This window comes from Athene noctua, chromosome 15 (assembly GCF_965140245.1).
Source record: "Athene noctua chromosome 15, bAthNoc1.hap1.1, whole genome shotgun sequence".
NCBI lineage: Eukaryota > Metazoa > Chordata > Aves > Strigiformes > Strigidae > Athene > Athene noctua.
Window position 1 is genome coordinate 13,342,084 of NC_134051.1, and position 18,184 is coordinate 13,360,267.

The 18,184-nt window shown below is 39.0% G+C and overlaps 1 protein-coding gene across 2 annotated transcripts in view; it reads right to left on the bottom strand.

The window, feature by feature from the left end:
- Positions 1–18,184, bottom strand: part of LOC141966744 (multidrug resistance-associated protein 1) — a 57,324-nt gene that overhangs the window by 27,588 nt on the left and 11,552 nt on the right. For both annotated transcript variants that reach the window (XM_074919793.1, XM_074919791.1), the window contains exons 2-12: positions 16,256–16,432; positions 15,362–15,487; positions 13,861–13,998; positions 12,603–12,725; positions 9,623–9,684; positions 8,605–8,736; positions 7,343–7,570; positions 6,499–6,676; positions 3,815–3,976; positions 2,935–3,027; positions 1,353–1,556 (exon numbers count right to left, since the gene is read on the bottom strand). In XM_074919793.1, coding sequence (XP_074775894.1) covers positions 1,353–1,556; positions 2,935–3,027; positions 3,815–3,976; positions 6,499–6,676; positions 7,343–7,570; positions 8,605–8,736; positions 9,623–9,684; positions 12,603–12,725; positions 13,861–13,998; positions 15,362–15,487; positions 16,256–16,432 — 1,623 coding nt within the window. The remainder of the gene's footprint in view (positions 1–1,352; positions 1,557–2,934; positions 3,028–3,814; positions 3,977–6,498; positions 6,677–7,342; positions 7,571–8,604; positions 8,737–9,622; positions 9,685–12,602; positions 12,726–13,860; positions 13,999–15,361; positions 15,488–16,255; positions 16,433–18,184) is intronic.

Here is an 18,184-nt window from a genome sequence, read left to right on the forward strand (position 1 = left end):
AGTAGGGAAGGTACTGCAAAATGAATAGTTTCCTGACACCATTATTAAACAACATTTTAAAGAGCCCTGGCCATGGAAACAGAAGGAGTAGAGGAAATAAAGAGTTTTGCATGCCAGAAGTGCTTTCAAGTAGGCACTTTCAATAATTCTTTAATCAGAAGAATGTATACGAAAGAACAAAAATCTGAGAAGCAAGATGCAGCCTTGCACTTCGGGCAGTACCATTTCTGCCCCAGTGGCAAACCCCCTATGGGGTAGAACCACTGGCACACACTTACAGTGTGCACTGAAACAGAGCAACTCGTTAGGTGAATTTGTCTTCCCAGACTCCACGTAACAGCATTAAGTAGTCTACCTGCAGAGTTTTATTTAGAAACTTCACTTAATAATGTATTTATATTAAAACCATCTTAGACTTCTTTTAGAAAAGCATTCACTTAAGAATGCAGCTTATGTTTCCTACCCAGGGCACTGCTTCTGCCTTTCATCATGTCCAAAACATAATGTAAACATTACAAATGTTTGTGGGGAAGGAATCTGAGACTGGAAAGTATACCTAAACACCTTCAACTGGAACAGCACATATTTTATCCTAATGTAGTCATGGCTTTTATTTGCTTCTGCAGACAAAAGCAGTGGCCCCTTATTCTAATAGTGTCTGAAGCAATTTTGATGTGATCTCACCCTTCTCTTCCTTGTATTAGTTTAAATGTAAGATAACCACAAACACAGTGAGGATGTTTCACATATCAAGAGTCTGTGTTGGTTTTTTTTTTTTTAAATAAGAATTTGAAGCAATCCCAGAGTACACAATGGCTTTATCTCTCCACATTGTTCTTAAACAGATGCTGGGAGAACACAGGCCAGCAGTACGCCTGGTGCACTGTGTCCCATTCAGTCAAGGACTCTCATCTAAGGACCTGCTGCTCTCAAAGATGCTGAAACAAGCTAAGTTCTACTCTGTCAGCCACAGTTACCACCTGGAGGGTACTATACACATTAGAAACCGCTTCTAAATCTGACAGTAGATTCAATCTTCAGTTCCTCAAGTACACCACCAAAAATAGAGGGGGATGCAGAGGAGGTTTTTTGGTTTTAAGTCCTTCAGCCCTTAACTTCTGTAATACATCCAACTTGGATGTTACTAAGTTTCAAAGAAAACAGTAGTGCCTTTTCATAGAGAAGTGGAGACACAAGTGTTCAATTTCCCACTGCTGTGGACAATTTCCCACCACTGTGGAGGGCATTCTGACTCTTTCACTCATTAAAAAAACCAAAACAAGTTCTCAAGCACTGCCTTGGAAAGCATGATCCCAAAAAGGAGAGAAAACTTCTAGATTTGTTTCACTTACCAAAAAAGGAGCACAAACCCAAGTGAAGGTTGCCATTGCAGCAAGATAAGCAGATTTTTTTAGGACTTTGAGTTCTTTCTGTCTGATCTCTAATACCTTCTCTCTGAAGGCTAATTCCCAAGCATAAAGTTTCAGAACTTTAATCCCATTGAGAATTTCATTCATCAGCTTAATTCTGTTGTCTTTGCTCTTCATTTGAGCCACCTAAAAACAACATTGCAAAAAATAATTAGCAGAGCACAATACTTGGCAGAGCCACAAAGTTCTGAGCTTTGTATTTTGCAATGGCAAAATTTACCTCATTATCATCAAAAGCTTACTAGCTTCCCAAGCAGGAAATCTGAGATGCTATCTGAACAAACAAATATGCAGAATTAACAAGATGTTTTAAACCAATTGAAAGAATGCTTCATGTAAAATCCAAACCAAGATCAAAACAACTGTGTCACTGGTTTAAGTGGGATCAACCCTGCATCAGGGAGCCCTGGGTCTCAGGATCCTCCTAGGTACAATATGCAGTTAAAAAATAAGCCATTATAACCAAGCTTCAGTGATGTGCAGTTTGCATCTAACCTTAAACCAAACTTGGTTTTGCTTCATTTTCAGCACTATCAATGGCTTTGTGATGGTGCACTAAGGCAAAAAGTTTTCATTCAGTCATAAGAAGAAAATCCATTCTTCAGAAATATCCATTTTCATAAAGTATTTCAATGAGGGCAGTGCAAAGCTGAACAATATTCTGCCTCAGCAGTAGGCAGAGTCAGTAGATTCTGCCTCAGCAGTTACCACCAGTGGCAGGGTGGCTGTGACAGGCTAGATATCCCTACTTCTCCCATGCAGGGACCAAATGCTGTGTTGTATTTTGATGAATACCTAGAGCTAAAAGGTTTAAATAAATCAATTTCCTCTGACATTTGGTAAATTCAGTTAGTAGTGAAGTCCGTACCAGAAAGCACATGGTGGGACTGTTGGAAGTAGTTTTTGTGGTAGAAAACATGAGAGTTTAAGTCTACATTTACTTATGTGCAGTCTCCGTAACAAACTGATCCCCTCTGAAAATCAACTAGGTATCGAGAACAGCCAACAACTAAGACTTCTCCCTCCTCATACCTCCAGGGAAAAAATAAAAGACACCCAAAAACACCAAACCAAGAACAAATCACACACAACCCCCCCTCCCCAACACTGCAACCACCATCTGGGAAACATATTTTATTCATTAAGGTTCATCAGACAGACAGAAGTTTATGTTTGCTGTTCGGTTCTTAGGCAGCAAGTTAAAAACTAAACTAATCCCAATCCAACCACTGGGCATTCCTAGAAGCTGGACAACCTATTACCTTGGTCTTAACTACTGCAAAATTTTGAGATCATTATGTACAGATATGCTGTAAGGCTGAAAAATACATGAGTTTGCTTATTGTGCATAAACAACACCTGTGACCTTCCTTTCCTTTAAGGGTTAAATAGAGGAAGGGAAAAAAAAATTTAAAAGTTCAAACCTCAGGAACAGGTCAAAGAGCAAAACAGGTTTCTTAAAAGCACTCATATAAAGATTCTTCACATATATAAAGGTTCTAACCTGATAGGTTTTAGTCTTCATTGCCATCACAGCATTTATCGGAACCAGAAGGATCATGACAGCCACACCTGCCAGCACTGACGGACCTAAATTCTGAAAAGAACTCAATTGTAAACATTCATTCAAACTAATTTTAAAAAATCTTGTGTCAAACCACTGCATATGCTACAGAAAAGCATTCCAAAATAGCTTTTCAACATCATGTTCCCCTTACAAGAAGAGCTTGGGGGAAGAAGAGGAGGATCAAATATGGGCTTGGGTTGATGTTTATGTGCTTTGATTTTTGAAATAAATATACACATGCAGCCCCCTTATAGAGAGGTATATATAGATAAGAGTTCAGTATCTCTTTATATACATATACAGAGATATTCTAATGTTTTCCATCTTTTGCTGGTTTGTCTGTTCTTCTGAAGTAGAGATCCATGCAGGGAGTGACTTCTTGGGGAATATTTCTGATTCTTGGGGAATTTTTCTGTCAAGCTTTCTGACTGACAGGGAGAATGGGGAAGAGTCAGCCTGGTGACTGACTGACAATCTGGACTAGATCTCTCATACAGTGACTCTCAAAGTGCACAACCAAGACAGCTTTTCTTTAGATCAAGTGACAAGTGAGATACTATAGGTGCTGTAGTCCCCCAAAAGGTAGTAGCTCTCATCTGCATCATCCCCCTTGCACTCAGATGTGCAAATTAAGAACCTCCTGCCTTCCTTCTTGACAGCAGTGACAAAAGCAGCTCTGAACAGCTTCTAAACAAGCAGCATTTTCTTCCCACTGCTGTAAATCCTCCAGTGGTCTGAACAACAGCTGTCTGTAGTCATGACCATAGGAAGCAGCACATTGCCAAAGCCAAACCAGGAAACAACACACAATACTCACCTGCCACAATAAGTACAGCGCTAATATGACCTGGAGAGGTGCAGACCAAATCATGTTGATATAGGTAGCCAAGTCCATGAATCTCTGAGCATCCACAGACATTAGATTCACAATCTCACCCACAGTAGAAGTCTTTCTAGCAGAATTTGTGATAACAAGTGCCTAGATGCAGATTAAAAATAAAAAACAATTATGGCAACATGAAGGAAGACTTACTCATTTGCATTTTCTCCACAGAATTCAATTGCTTTACAGAGTTTAATCTTCAAAATAACAAGCAATCACTTTCCTGCTTCATATTCTGTTTACCCTGCACAAAATGCAAGTTGTATAGTTTGAAGCAAGCAGCTGGGTTTAAACTAATAGAGAATTCAAGACAACAAGCAGTCTTTGGGGCTAGGGTTGGTTGGTTGGTGGTTTTACTGTTTGCAGGGAAGTACTGTTTGTTTTGTTTTTTAGTGTAAGAAGCAGAATCTTCACTTTCTGTCACACATTTTTTCCACACACAGAGCAATCACCCCCAGCTTTCTACAATCACAGAATCATTCAGGTTGGAAAAGACCCTTGGGATCATCGAGTCCAACCATCAGCCCTACTCTACAAAGCTCTCCCCTACACCATATCCCCAACATCTCATCCAAATGACCCTTAAACACACCCAGGGATGGGGACTCCACCCCCTCCCTGGGCAGCCTATTCCACTCCCTGACCACTCTTTCTGTGAAAGATTTTTTCCTCATGTCCAGTCTAAACTCCCCTGTTGTAGTTTAAAGCCGTTCCCTCTTGTTCTGTCACCAATTACCCGTGAGAAGAGACCAGCACCAACCTCTCTACGATGTCCTTTCAGGTAGCTGTAGAGAGTGATGAGGTCTCCCCTCAGCCTTCTCCTCTTCAAACTAAACAGTCCCAGCTCCTTCAATCTCTCCTCATCAGATTTATCCTCCAGGCCCTACACCAGCTTCGTTGCCCTCTGCACTCGCTCCAACACCTCAATATCTCTCTTGTGCTGAGGTGCCCAAAACTGGACACAGTGCTCAAGGTGTGGCCTCACCAGTGCCGAGTACAGGGGGACTGTCACCTCCCTACTTCTGCTGGTCACACTATTTCCAATACAAGCCAGGATGCCGTTGGCTTTCTTGGCCACCTGGGCACACTGCTGGCTCCTGTTCAGCTGTCTGTCAATTAGAACCCTCAGATCCTTTTCTCCCAGACAGCTCCAGCCACACCTCCCCAAGCCTGCAGCCATGCACGGGGTGGTTGTGGCCCAAGTGCAGGACCTGGTACTTGGCCTTGTTGAAGCTCATCCTGTTAATGTTGGCTCACCAATCCAATCTATCCAAGTCTCTCTGCAGAGCCTCCCTATCTTCATGCAGATCGACACTCCCACTTGGTGTCATCTGCAAACTTACTGATGATACACTCTATGTCCTTATCAAGATCATCAATAAAGATGTTAAAGAGAAACAGTCCCAACACCGAGCCCTGAGGAACACCACTTGTGACCGGTCGCCGGCTGGATTTAGCTCCATTGACCACCACTCTCTAGGACCGTCCATCCAGCCAGTGCTTGATCCAGCAGACCGTTCGCTCATCCAGGCCATGAGCAGCCAGTTTTTCTATGAGGATACTATGGGGAACCGTGTCGAATGCTTTCTGAAAATCCAGGTAGACAATATCCACAGCTTTTCCCTTGTCCAATAGTCGGGTCATCTTGTCATAGAAGATCAGGTTTGTCAGGCAGGACCTGCCTTTCATAAACCAATGCTGACTAGGGCTGATCCCCTGGTTGTCCATTATATGGCTTTTAATGGCACTCGAGATGACCTGCTCCATGACCTTCCCTCGTACCAAGGTCAGACTGACAGGTCTGTAGTTTGATGGATCCTCCTTTCTGCCTCTCTTGTAGATGGGTGTTACATTTGCTACCCTCCAGTCCAGTGGGACCTCCCACGTTAGCCATGACTTCAAGTAAATCATGGAGAGCGGCTTGGCGAGCACATCTGCCAACTCTTTCAGCACCCTTGGGTGTAACCCATCTGGTCCCACAGACTTGTGTGCATCCCAAGTGGTGTGGCAGGTCTCTGACCACCTCCTCTTTAATTGCAATGACCTCATCCTGCTTCCCTCCCCTCCCCATCTCCTAGCTCATGAGGCTGGGTGTCCAGGGAACAGCTAGTTCCACTGCTAAAGACTGAGGCAAAGTAGGCATTGAGCACCTCAGCCTTTTCCTCATCCTTTGTTACTATGTTTCCCTCTGCATCCAATAAAGGAGGGAGACTTTCCCTTATGCTCCTTTTGTTGTTAATGAATTTATAGAAACACTTTTTATTATCAATGTTCTACCTGATTCAAAGATGAGGTGGCACTGCTGCCAAGTCCCAAATGAAGCTGTAAATGTAAGTGCGTCTTAATTTCTGCATAAACTCAAGTAATTTCACACCCCTGGTCTAAATGAGACAAGGTTTCTTGTTTGACAGTGGCAAGAAGGCGCCTGAACTTTAACTAGTAAATTAGAAAATCGCTCTACCTTAAAGGCTTTTATTTCTAAATTAGATACTCTCTTATTTCTATTGAAAGTTAGAAATCAGCCTACCAGTCTCCTAACTATGTTAATTATTCAGACTTAAGCAATGCATTTGCACAGTCACTGGAAGGTACTGTCATATACTTAAACACACACCTACCTTTCGATAAATTACACCAATAATAGCTGTTTTGAGCCTCATTCCAGTTACAAAACAAATATGAAAATACTGGTGAAGAATCAGGGTCTGAAGACAGGCACAAACAAACAGCAGTCCTGTATAAAAATAGCCTTGCCAGTTTGGGGCAGCTTTGTTATTTACAAAGTTGATTAGCAGTCTGTGGAGAGAGGAATTAGTTCTCTTAATATATGCAAATCAAAATGTCAGGTTATTCCAAACGTTATATGGGTCATGCAAGAACCCAAAGTAACAAACTTAGATAAAGCACTTCAGCAAACTTCTTAGAAACTGGAGATCATTTTATTCTAGCACACGTCACTCCCTCCTCCTAACAAAGTACTACTTCAAAACATGAAGCGTCACACACCTTACATGTACAGCATTCTCTTGGAGCTACACTAAAAGGTCTCACATTCCCTCCAGCTAAAATACAACTGCTTACAGTTGCTTTACTTCTTCTCACCTTAAAACAATACAACTCTTCCTACCCCCTCAACTCTCTGTTGCTTCACATACTGTGACTTGTAGTCCCACAATCGTTCCAGTTTATAATTAAATAAACTCTTCTGCTACTGTTGATTATGTTCCTGCCTGGCTTTCCTAGTGTTGGGAAGCAACAGAAAAAGTCAAACACTTAATGCGTGATCTTATAACTTGAAAACCTAGGGACCAAAATCATCCGTGTGCATGGTCTCTAACTTGCACGACAACTCTTTCCCATTGAACCAGCCGAAGGCAAAGCAGCTTGGTGAATGGAATACTAGTGTGTTTCAAATTCTGTCCACATACTTTTATAGAATAATAAAGTATATATAGGTCTTACTTCAGAATTTCTGGGCCTGCAAACATCAAAAGATCATGTGCAGCTTTAAACAGGAAGCTCATGAGAAAATACGGTCCAAAGGTTTTGTATAACACCTTGAATAAAGATGCTTCAGAACTCTTCTGAGATGGCTTTATAATCAAAGCTTCAGCTTCTTCTGTCACATCACCACTTGAGCTGCTTGATTTTTGCTGCTTTTTGGGCGAGTATAACATGTTTAATGGTTGCCTGAAATAAGAGTAGGTATAAAATGTAGCCTTTATTCAAGCATAAAGCCAACTAGAAAAACTCACAATATACAAATGAGATGTTTATGAGCTGTTTATTGACCTTCTTAATAGTTTAAGTGGGTTTTCCTGTCAAACACCTTTTCAATCATATAACCATAGCTAAATGAACTGGCCATTCAGAAATGGCTTTCTCTGTAGGGATAGACAACATCCTTGTTGAATCTTTCCTATAGGTGTGCCCTGGGGAATGAGGAATAGGGCCCTAACCTGGTTAAATGTAAAAGAGCAAAGGACATCATTATTCTAGAACCCAGTATGCTAAACTTCCATCACAATCAAGGCCTCACTGTACCACAGTTAAAAGACTGCAGTCAGATTTAATCCAAGTCATCCCCAAATGGACTGAACATATTCATTTCATAATACATCTGCCTTATGTGAAACTACATACTTCCAAACTTCTGAGGACAAGCTCTGTGTAAAAATACACGGTGTAAGCAAGCAAGCAATTTTCCTTCAATGAAAAGGTACTTCTGTTTGTTGCCGTAAAGGATGATGAAAGTAGAATGGTAGTAATTGTAGGCATGCAGTCAGTCTAATTTTAGTCATCTGACTTAGATGTCTAGGCTCCCTATATAGTCAAAGGAAAGAAATAAGCTTCTCACTTTTACACCCTGAACTGCCCCCCTGAAGCTTCACCAACTATATAGGGAGCCCAAACTCCTGAATTATGTGACTGAAGTTCAACTGTGTGAAAACATTCCCTCCCCAGGGAAAAACCACACATCAGAAGTAACAATAATCAGCTCTGGATCATGAAAGACTAAGGGTAACTTGATGCAGCTCTTCAGAAAGAGGACACACAACACCCTACTTGGTTCCTGTTCTGTATGCACTTAAGGACATATACAGAGCAGTCACTTGGGCCTTACAAAAGCAGGCTTGATAAAAGATGATAAACACCTCAGAGTAACTTGAGCTTTTGAACCTCCACATCTTGGAAGAACTGTCAGCCAGGATAACTGAACTTACCTCTTGGTCTTTGCCCACTCTTTTGCCCAGTTTCTAGCCAAACCTGGCACTATCTCCTCCGATTTGTCTTCTTTATTTAATGACCACAAATCCTTGGCTTCCAAAGGTCTCCGATAACCCTGAACCATCAACCTGTATTAGAAAGAATCAGCACTATATATTTAAGAACACTAGAGATATGTATATGTGTGTGTATATATATATATATATATGCGCTCCATGAAACAGTGGTCCTTACATCCAGCCCCAAAATAGAGCCAGCTCTTCCAAAAAAATGTATGCAAGAGTTAGTACCTGTAGCAACACAGGTCCAGATGCTAAAACATACATCCTTCTGTCTCTACTGTGAGAATTAGACACCAAAACATCTAAGGATCCACAATATGCCACTGAATTCAAATTTCAGGGAAAACAAAAGAAAGGATGAAGTGATCTCATCTCAAAGTCAGCCAGACAATTAATATTGCCATGGCTACCCAGTTTCAAAATCTTTCTTAGCCTTTAATTTTACAAAAGAAGATTCCTTTCATCTAGCTTTCTGTTGGAACTCCGGCCAAGTACCAACCACAACTACACACCAATATTATTTTACATGTTTCAGTGTTTTAACTCACAAGAACATGTGTTGTGATCACATCATACAGCATAACTAAAGCAAAGTTAAAGGAAAAAAAAAGAAGCTGTTGGACAAAATCAACTAACAGTTTTGAATACCTTAGTTTCTAAATACAGCAGATAATTTCTACCTTCTTGTATTTCCCAGATAATTTTTTCTACTAAATTCTTTCAGTAAGCATATGAAATATGTACTGGCAAAATTTAAAATTACAAACACCCTACAAAGAAAGTAGATTAATCAAATTAGAAAAAAAACTCCGTTGAATTTAGTCTATCTACAAAACAACCAACCAAAAGAACCAAAATTATTATTGCATGATTATTGTTAATTTAACTCCAAGCAGGATCCTAAAATGCCATCTAATTTTAACTGGTGCTTTATGCATCATCTCGATCTTACCCAGTGATCCACCAGAATGTGATTCTGGAGAGGAAAGATGCACTGAACTCTGGACACGGATTCTAAAGGACAGAAAAAGAAATCAATCCAAACACGAAATGACTGATACAGGGCCAAAAGATGCTTTACAATTCCTTTTCTTTATAGAATATTTTCCACATTACTAAACTTGTCATTTATGCTCTTGAGAGCTTGCTCAGAAAACACAAGCACAACTTCAGGACTGTCAGCAGGCTAGATCACTGGGACAAAGGAACAGTAGTGCTCAGTATCAACAACTCACCAAATAGTTGAGGGAATTTTATAAGACAGTGCAGGACAGACAGTCTCTCAAGATGTTACGATCAGTGCCTACCTGTATCAATGCAAGGTATGCTACCAAATGAGAGCGTAAATACGTTAATTGAGTAGAGTTAGTCACAAATTTAGAATTCAGTTCTACTGTTCTAGCAGTTAAGTGACATAGCTCCATCAAAACAGATGCATAAATGGAAAAAAGAAATATTTGTAAACTCCCTAAAAGCATCCCAAACCAGCCCCTAAAATGCCTGTGTCTCATTGATCAATAAGCATGGGAAACTTAAGTATCCATAAAGAAGGGAGCTAGCTCATGTTCTGCATCCCGTGCGATGGCTGGGTGTTTTAACTGCTATTCAGGTCAACATCCTCTTCTAATCTGGTTGGATTAAGAACAGCAGAAAGGAAGTCTGGAAGAATTTCAAACGCACTAAAGGTGATTTACTTGCAGAATCCCAGTGCTAATTTCTCTCTTCCCTCTTTCACTGCTCTGAACAGCATCTAAAGAATGCTAAAAGCAACCACTCCTTTGGCACACAACCCACTAGGTTTTTATCATTAACTAAAATTGGAGCCACTCAGGTATTTCCGCCTACAAAAGTCACCAAACATCATTAAAAGTACTGCAATTAAAACAGCCAGAAACAAGTGTTTCCAAGATCTGCATTTTTCAGCTCATGTCTGCATAACCTGGCTTCTCCACTGAACTATACTGAAGTGTGCTGTAATCAAGCTACATGAAACACTCCTGAATTTCCTCTTCTTCACAGGACAACTTTTTTTGCAGCTATGGAGGGAACAGTATATATGAGACTGACTTTTTTTTTTTGAAAGGGGTAAGAGTTCCCCATTTCCAAAGTATTTAAACACTTGCAACAAAATTACTGCAAGCCAACACCTACTTCAGCAAATACAGAGAATGCTTTCAGTTTCAACAAAATTTTAAAATACTCTGAACTTCACATACAATGCTATATTACTATTTTCCTTCATCCTTTTTCTAATCAGCTTGCAGGTGGGAAGCCTACATCTACATTCAAGAGCCCACTAGATTTTGTGCTTCCAAAAAGTGGACTTCAGTTGCATACAGGAAAAGTTTAAAATGTTACAACATACTAGATTACTGTTAAAATAATAGTATTTTTTATTAAATTAAATAGTTATTGCACAAAGAACTATTAATCCTACTGACATTCATGCCAGGTAGAATGAAGACAACAAGTTGTAGCAAGTTTGGACTTATGCAATGTGCACAAAGTGAAAACAAGAGACAAACCACATTGTTTCACTTCTGTATACATCAGTATCTAATCTTTGAAATATATTGTACTTTTTCGGCTTAAGTAAATATATAAGTAAATATATAGTATGATTTTACTCAAGACTTACAAATATTTCTGTTTTGGAAATGCTTTGCAGAAGGGAATAAAGCAGAATTTAACACTAACATGACTTGGCTTTGTTCTTTTCCCCATGATTCAACAAAGACACCACTCATGAAAAAAAGTTACAGTCTCAAGTCTGCCCTATTTCCTACAGACACCCCTAGAAATACTCAGAACACAAAAGCAAACCACTGTGATCTCAAAGCACCTTGTAATTATTGTAACCATGATCAAAGTAGAAAAGAAGGTTTCCATAAATCCACCGTATCCTGTCAAGCACTTTTCATCCCTGAATAAGATGAAAAGAACCCAAAGATGAAGAGGATCCAAAGCCTCAGCAGTATACTTGTCCCTTCAGGCGTATACCCGCAGACTGCCTGCCAGTGGTAATGCCACTGGCACACTGCATACCAACAGAGGAGGTAACTCTGGAATTCAGTAAGTGCAACTAGTTACAGACCTTCACCACAATTATAAAGGCAACATATACTTCCCCCCTCACACATTTCACACTGTCCTTCATCAGTCAGTGCCACCTAACATCCATCAAACCAGAATTACACCTTTTGATATAAAAAATACAGAACTGAGGTTTCTAAACTTGGCACATCCCAAATCCAGGCCGTGACAAGTGTCTCTCCACTGTGACTCAGAAGGTCTAGCCTGAGCCTAAGCAAGCAGTATAATGATCCAGCATCTCTTGGGTCACTTTAGATCCATGCCATATAGCTAGCACATATAATTAAGAACACATGCAAAAAAGAACATGTACAGATAAAATTAAATATCTATATCCAGACCACCCTCTAATGTTAACTGCTCTTGCAACTGAGCTAATTAAACTTCTGCTTGACACAAAACATAAATATGGAAATTAAATGCATATATTCAGATTCACAAGTTTTCCAGGTATAGATTCTTCCCCACTTTCAAAAGCAAGGGAATACACATCCTTATGAGTTACTGTGTACTGAACGGTATCAGATGACTAGGAGGAGAGTATTTCAAATCACTATTTTCCACTGCCAGAAGCACTACTGAATATAAATACATATGATTTAACCTTCAGGAAGGACTGAAACAGTGGTTTTGTTCTTTCTCATAACTACAGCCTGCCCCATTTTGCATGTTATGGGCTTCATCTTCTGCATCACCAACTGAAGAGCAGAAAGAACACTCTCTTGCAAACAAGTCAGCAAGATTTGAATCATCTGGCATCTGGGAAAGTATGGCCCTATAACATTGTGCAGAATATTGTACATGCAATACTCAGCACTCAGGACAGACTGAACACTTACAGGATCATTTACTGTTTCGGAAAACAAAGGTGGTCGTTCTGGAAAGCAGCACAGGATGAGCTGTACAAGTAACAGGATGAAGTAGATGCAGAAGGTGGCATAACGAAATGCGTCCACTTCGTCCTACAAAGGAAGGTAATATTCCAATTAGAAGGCTTAAGGAATTGATTTGAAACAACATGTTACTATTAAACATAAACCAACTCCTTACTGTAAATTCTGCAAACTACATAAATGTCTCACCACCCACCCCCATGCAAATTAAAGTCAATGTCTATTTTGGTAAAGGGAAGGTAAAGAGTGGGGGGAGGAGATGAAAGATATCATTTATTTTTAATCAATCACTGCCACAAACACACAAGCATGAACTTCTTCTGTAGAGAAGCTCTCTTTAAGACACAGTTTGTACCAACACATCCCATTTGGAAGTCAAGATATTCTTTACAGGAGCAAGGCATTTACGGACTGGGCAGCAAGGAGTTTTCAAAGCAAAGTTATTAATTAGTATGCACACAGAAAATAAGGATTAGAGGAGCAGAATTTACATAAGTTTGTTGCATTGTGCTCAAATTCCAGAGGCTCTCCCATTTTTTTAGACTGGGACTGATACATAATAAAGCATAATCCACAGAAATCAAAGCACAGGGATGGATGAACACACACACACCCCCCACCCACCAGTGAAATCCCCCTTCCAACAGCTAAAGACAAAAGTTGGGTGAAAGTTCTCAAAATTCACAACATGGCTTAAAGTTTTCAAGAAATAAGAAGTGATAGGTCATTTTCAGGCAGATCCACAATTAATCTGATATTTGTGGTAGCTTTAGTATAAAGCAAACTGACAAAAATATTTCACTTGTACACTTTCATTTCGTCTCAGCAGATGAGACCACATTACCATCAAGCCAAGCGCTTCAGGAAATCCACTGTATAATCAACAGGAAGACGACGTATACTCCCAGAACAGTTTCATATCAAAGATTATACACTTCTATTGCACTCAAGCAGACACATCCCCTTTCTGGAACAGCTAGCAGAATTTTCTTGGCAACTGTTGCAAGTTAAGATTACTATAAATTTCACTAGCATTGCAAAACAAAAGCCATTAAGTCTTGCTTGTTTTGCTTTCATAACGCAAGGAATGAAGGTACACTGAATGGATCATTAACTGACTTGACTGGGATAATTAGCAAGCAACTACTCTATTACTGCAGCATTTGGGTTTATTTTCAACTGAATGAGGCTACCAATCACTTACCGTATTTAAGGCATGTATTATTTTGGATCTAAAAACCACTACAGCACATAACAATGAGATGAGCCAGAAAATCGTCATTACACCTGAAGACTGGACTCCTTTTATTCTTTCATATTGTATTAAAAATGTGGCAAGCAACTGTGGACAAATAAAATAAAAATATATTCACAAGCTTTAAGTTTTACAGCATGTTATACACATATACACATACAAGGTACTGTGTCAAAGTGTGCTTACTTAACATTTCAAATCCAGTATCTCCCAGACATTCTAACACCCAGAATTACACTTAAAATTACATTTTAAGTGTGATTCAAAAAATATGTTTAAATAGGAAATTTTCTGGAGCAGTAAGATAAGTAGTGGACAAAAAAGAGAAAAGAAGCACATATTACACAGAAGTAAAAGACCACATAAACAAAAGGACTGTCAAAAGCTGTTAGTCTATTTCTTTACTTTTCTGGTTCTATGTCACAAATCAACATGTAATTATAGTGACACTGTATCCTTTCCAAGTATTTTCTGACTAATTATTTTCAAAATAAAAATATTGCTTTCCATACAAGCCTCAACACCAAACAACACTGATCAAATATTGCTCTATTTCTGTATTCTGTGTGTTTTCAGAGTCCATTGGGAAGCTGGTACAATTTAGTAATCTCCCTTGACTGCTGCAACATGCATTTCCAATCAGCCTGCCAAAAGCTGGACTACTGCATTATTAAATGTCCACAAACTATTTAACAGCTCTTGCATCTGTCAGTATGTTTCAGGGCTGTTGGGTTATTTTGGATTGGGCTTTTTGTTGTTGCTTCCTGTTCCCCCCTTGAGTATCGTGTTTAATGACTACCATTCCAAATATGTGATAAACGTGAGACAACTGACAATAAATGAATAGCAAGGCATTTCATTTGAAACGCAGGCTGCAGAGATACTGGTGTGAAAGCAGACAATACTTGCTCGCCTAGCTAGAAAGGGTTAGCTGGGGACACCTATGTGCCTCATGTGACATTTAAGAGACTTTCCACTGTGCCATCGAATGTAACAAAGAAAACATGCACTAAAGAATGTTACATGCAAGAGAGTTTGTAATAAGATACTTAATAATGCAATGCCTTTCATGGTCTTCTACCAAGTTCAGGGTGATTTATATTACTTAGGTTTAATCACTTCTCTCAGCTTGTTTCCTCCACTCCATGCTTGAGTCAAGCTATTAAACAAATAGTAGCTCAAGCCTACCAAAATAAGGCAAGACAACTAGCACCGGCTTGTGTGCTGATATGCAATGCACTGAGCACAGCCTGGTTGGGGGTTTTATTCAGTTTTTTTTTTTAATTAAAAGAAAGCAGACATTTCAGAGTCAATATTTCACGGATCATCTGCAAATTAAGTCTGTACGTAAGGATTGTAGCTTAAAGAATTACAACACTGTGAATAATACTAAGATGCATGTTATTGCTTAAGGCTTTGCATGAACGGAGGCCGTAACAGAAGAACTTACCATTGTTATACCCAATACTGTAGGCCTAACAAGAAAAAATGGAGCTTGAAAAATATTTTGACTTCTTTCCCAGAAAGAGTAGAAAAGGTCTGCCCAGCAGACTATCCACAGTATTAAACCCAAAGCCTGGAATACAAAAGTTTATTTCAGTTCACACAGATTAGGCAACACAATATATACATGAACACTACATGTTATGTATTAGTACAAGGAGTCGTCATAATCAGATCATCTCTTTTGGGCAATTCTACAACATGCACAAAAGAAGAGTGATTTGGCTTTACTCACTGGATCCCCACTAGAAGAAAAAAATTACTAATTTTTAGTATCATATAATTCAGTGGATTATGAAGCAGAAAGCTGGTGAATCTCACTCCTGAATAACAGATTGCAGAGACAAAAACTCTCCAATGCACCATGTTATTATAGACCACCTTAAAACTTTTCACTTATTCTACAGGGAAAAAAAAAACCAAACCTACAACACATTAAGTACCTATTTCACAACAGAGGTGGAATAGAACACCTGCAGCAGCTCTAGAAATCTATGCTGTGTAATTTAAGAAGCTGACAGGATAATAAATTATTTTTATTATTGAAATGAAGGCCTTGAGATTGAGTTGCCTTAAAACAGTCTTCTCCAATTGGTCTTACAAAGGATTTATGTGCTTTTTTTGCTATGTCAGAGTAACTTTCAGAAAGCGTAATGGTAAAAGGGCAACAGAAACATAAGGCTTGGAAATCAAACACAAGTAGAACAAGGAAGTTACAGCTGAAGTGTGCACAAAGGCCAAGATTGATGTTCAACAAAAACAGCGTGCTAAAACATAGCTGAAAATAAGATTCAAACTTCCAGATAAGCATAATAAATTCTGATTTTAAAAAGTCACATACCGTTTTGGCTTTGTTGAGGTTTGACATTTGTATGTATCCCCTGTCATGACAACGAAGGTATAGGAAGTACACTGGGAAGCAAACCCACAGGTAAATGCAAGGAATCCAGACCAGGACTGTGTTCTGAAAGCAAGGGGTGAAGTCTGGATTTTCTGTGTGCCATGTCAGATTCCAGTCCTGGGGAGAGAAAATGGATCAAGTTAAAGAAAAAGCAAACAGAGAACTTGTGTATTTAAAAAAAAGGAATAGCCACTATCTATCTGCCTTATTCTGTATCTCCTTTTGTGTATTTATTTATACTTGTATTAAACTGGCTCCATTCTGTGATGTATCTAATTTTATTGTACTTTTTGTAGCTCAGAAGTTTTAAACCTTCACGAGGTGACATTAGTGTCACTTTTGTTGGTTATACACAGCTTCCATAACACATAACTCACACAAATGTAATATCGGGATCTTTAACAGTACTTATCAGGATCTTTAAGAGTATTAATCAAGGATTTTCACATCATCATTGCAGAAAAATAGCACAACAATGCTATCTGCCATTATAACCACTGTGCGTGTATGTATAAATACTCAGATACACCACATTCCCAAATTTGTGTGGAAGTATTATCTGGCACACAGTAAGAGTTAGCAGCACAAGGTAACATCACATCTCTATTTGTAAAGTACTCTCATAGCTCCCAAGCTGTCTGCAGCAAACCCAGTTGAGACTTTCTAGTAACTGATAACAGGGCATAGAACTAAGTAAAAGGCTCACCCTTGCAGCTTGTTTCCTACTCCACAACAGGGAAACGTAAATCAATACAATTCAATGTCTTCCTACTTCTCTCAACACAATTCTTAAAAACAAGATAAACCACCACACAATCAAACTAAAACTGACACAGTAATAAAAAATGTGATCACCATTTCCATTACTGGTACAAGGACTATTTAAAATGACAGGCTATTTAGTAAAATGAACTTTCATACCATATTTATAATTGGCTTGAGTTAGGGAAATCTCTTGCTGCAAATTTTATTTTAAAATTACTGACTTTGCTGTAAAATTATCACAAGGGACACTTCCTCTCAAGCGCTATAGACTTCTGGTTCTCCAACAGAATGATGCAATACAGAGATATTGCTGCTGGAGATGGACTGCAGTGTTCAACAGCTGAAGCATAGCTCACAGGCTTCTGTTTAAAAGCCACAGAACCAAGAGTAGCAGTCCCATGCCCAAAGGCTTAACTGTAGTGTCATTTTCAGTTGCAAAGCATTTTTTCAGACGGTTGCACAGCTTACAACTTCACAGTACCACTACTGCAACATAATGGCAGTCAGTAATCCTTCTCCTCTCTAAGTGCTATTATCCACATTTTATAGATGAGGGAACAGAACCAAAAAGAGCTGTAGTGCTTCCCCCTCTATTCCAATTATGAAAGCTGGAAAGAGATCCCATCACTCAGAATCACCACACTTTGATCCTTATTTGTCCCCATCTTCCACTGATTAAACAGTTTCGAATACAATTACAAAGTGAGGAAAACAGATCTAAAGAGAAATGGAAGACACAACTTGCAAAAATTTCAAATTGAGAGTAGCCAGACATGATTTTATCATAGAGCAGGTTTCCCCTTAAATCTGATCATTCTGTATTAAGGCATTTTGTTGTTTGTGTTTTTTTGTTGTTTGGTTGGTTTTTTTTTAAATAACAACTTTTTTTTTACAATGTAGTAACAAAAATATTTTCCTTCCCCACTTCTCTCTCAATTTCTGTCAGAATCTAGGACTTCTTTCTTCGTTAGATAGAACAGACAGTATAGTATGCACAGGACATACTGCTGTTATTTTTCTCCTTTAATTCCACAGCATTCTAAAAATTCTTCTCAGTTCATATAACTTTTAATTTGTCATCTTAAAATAAAAATAAATCTATGA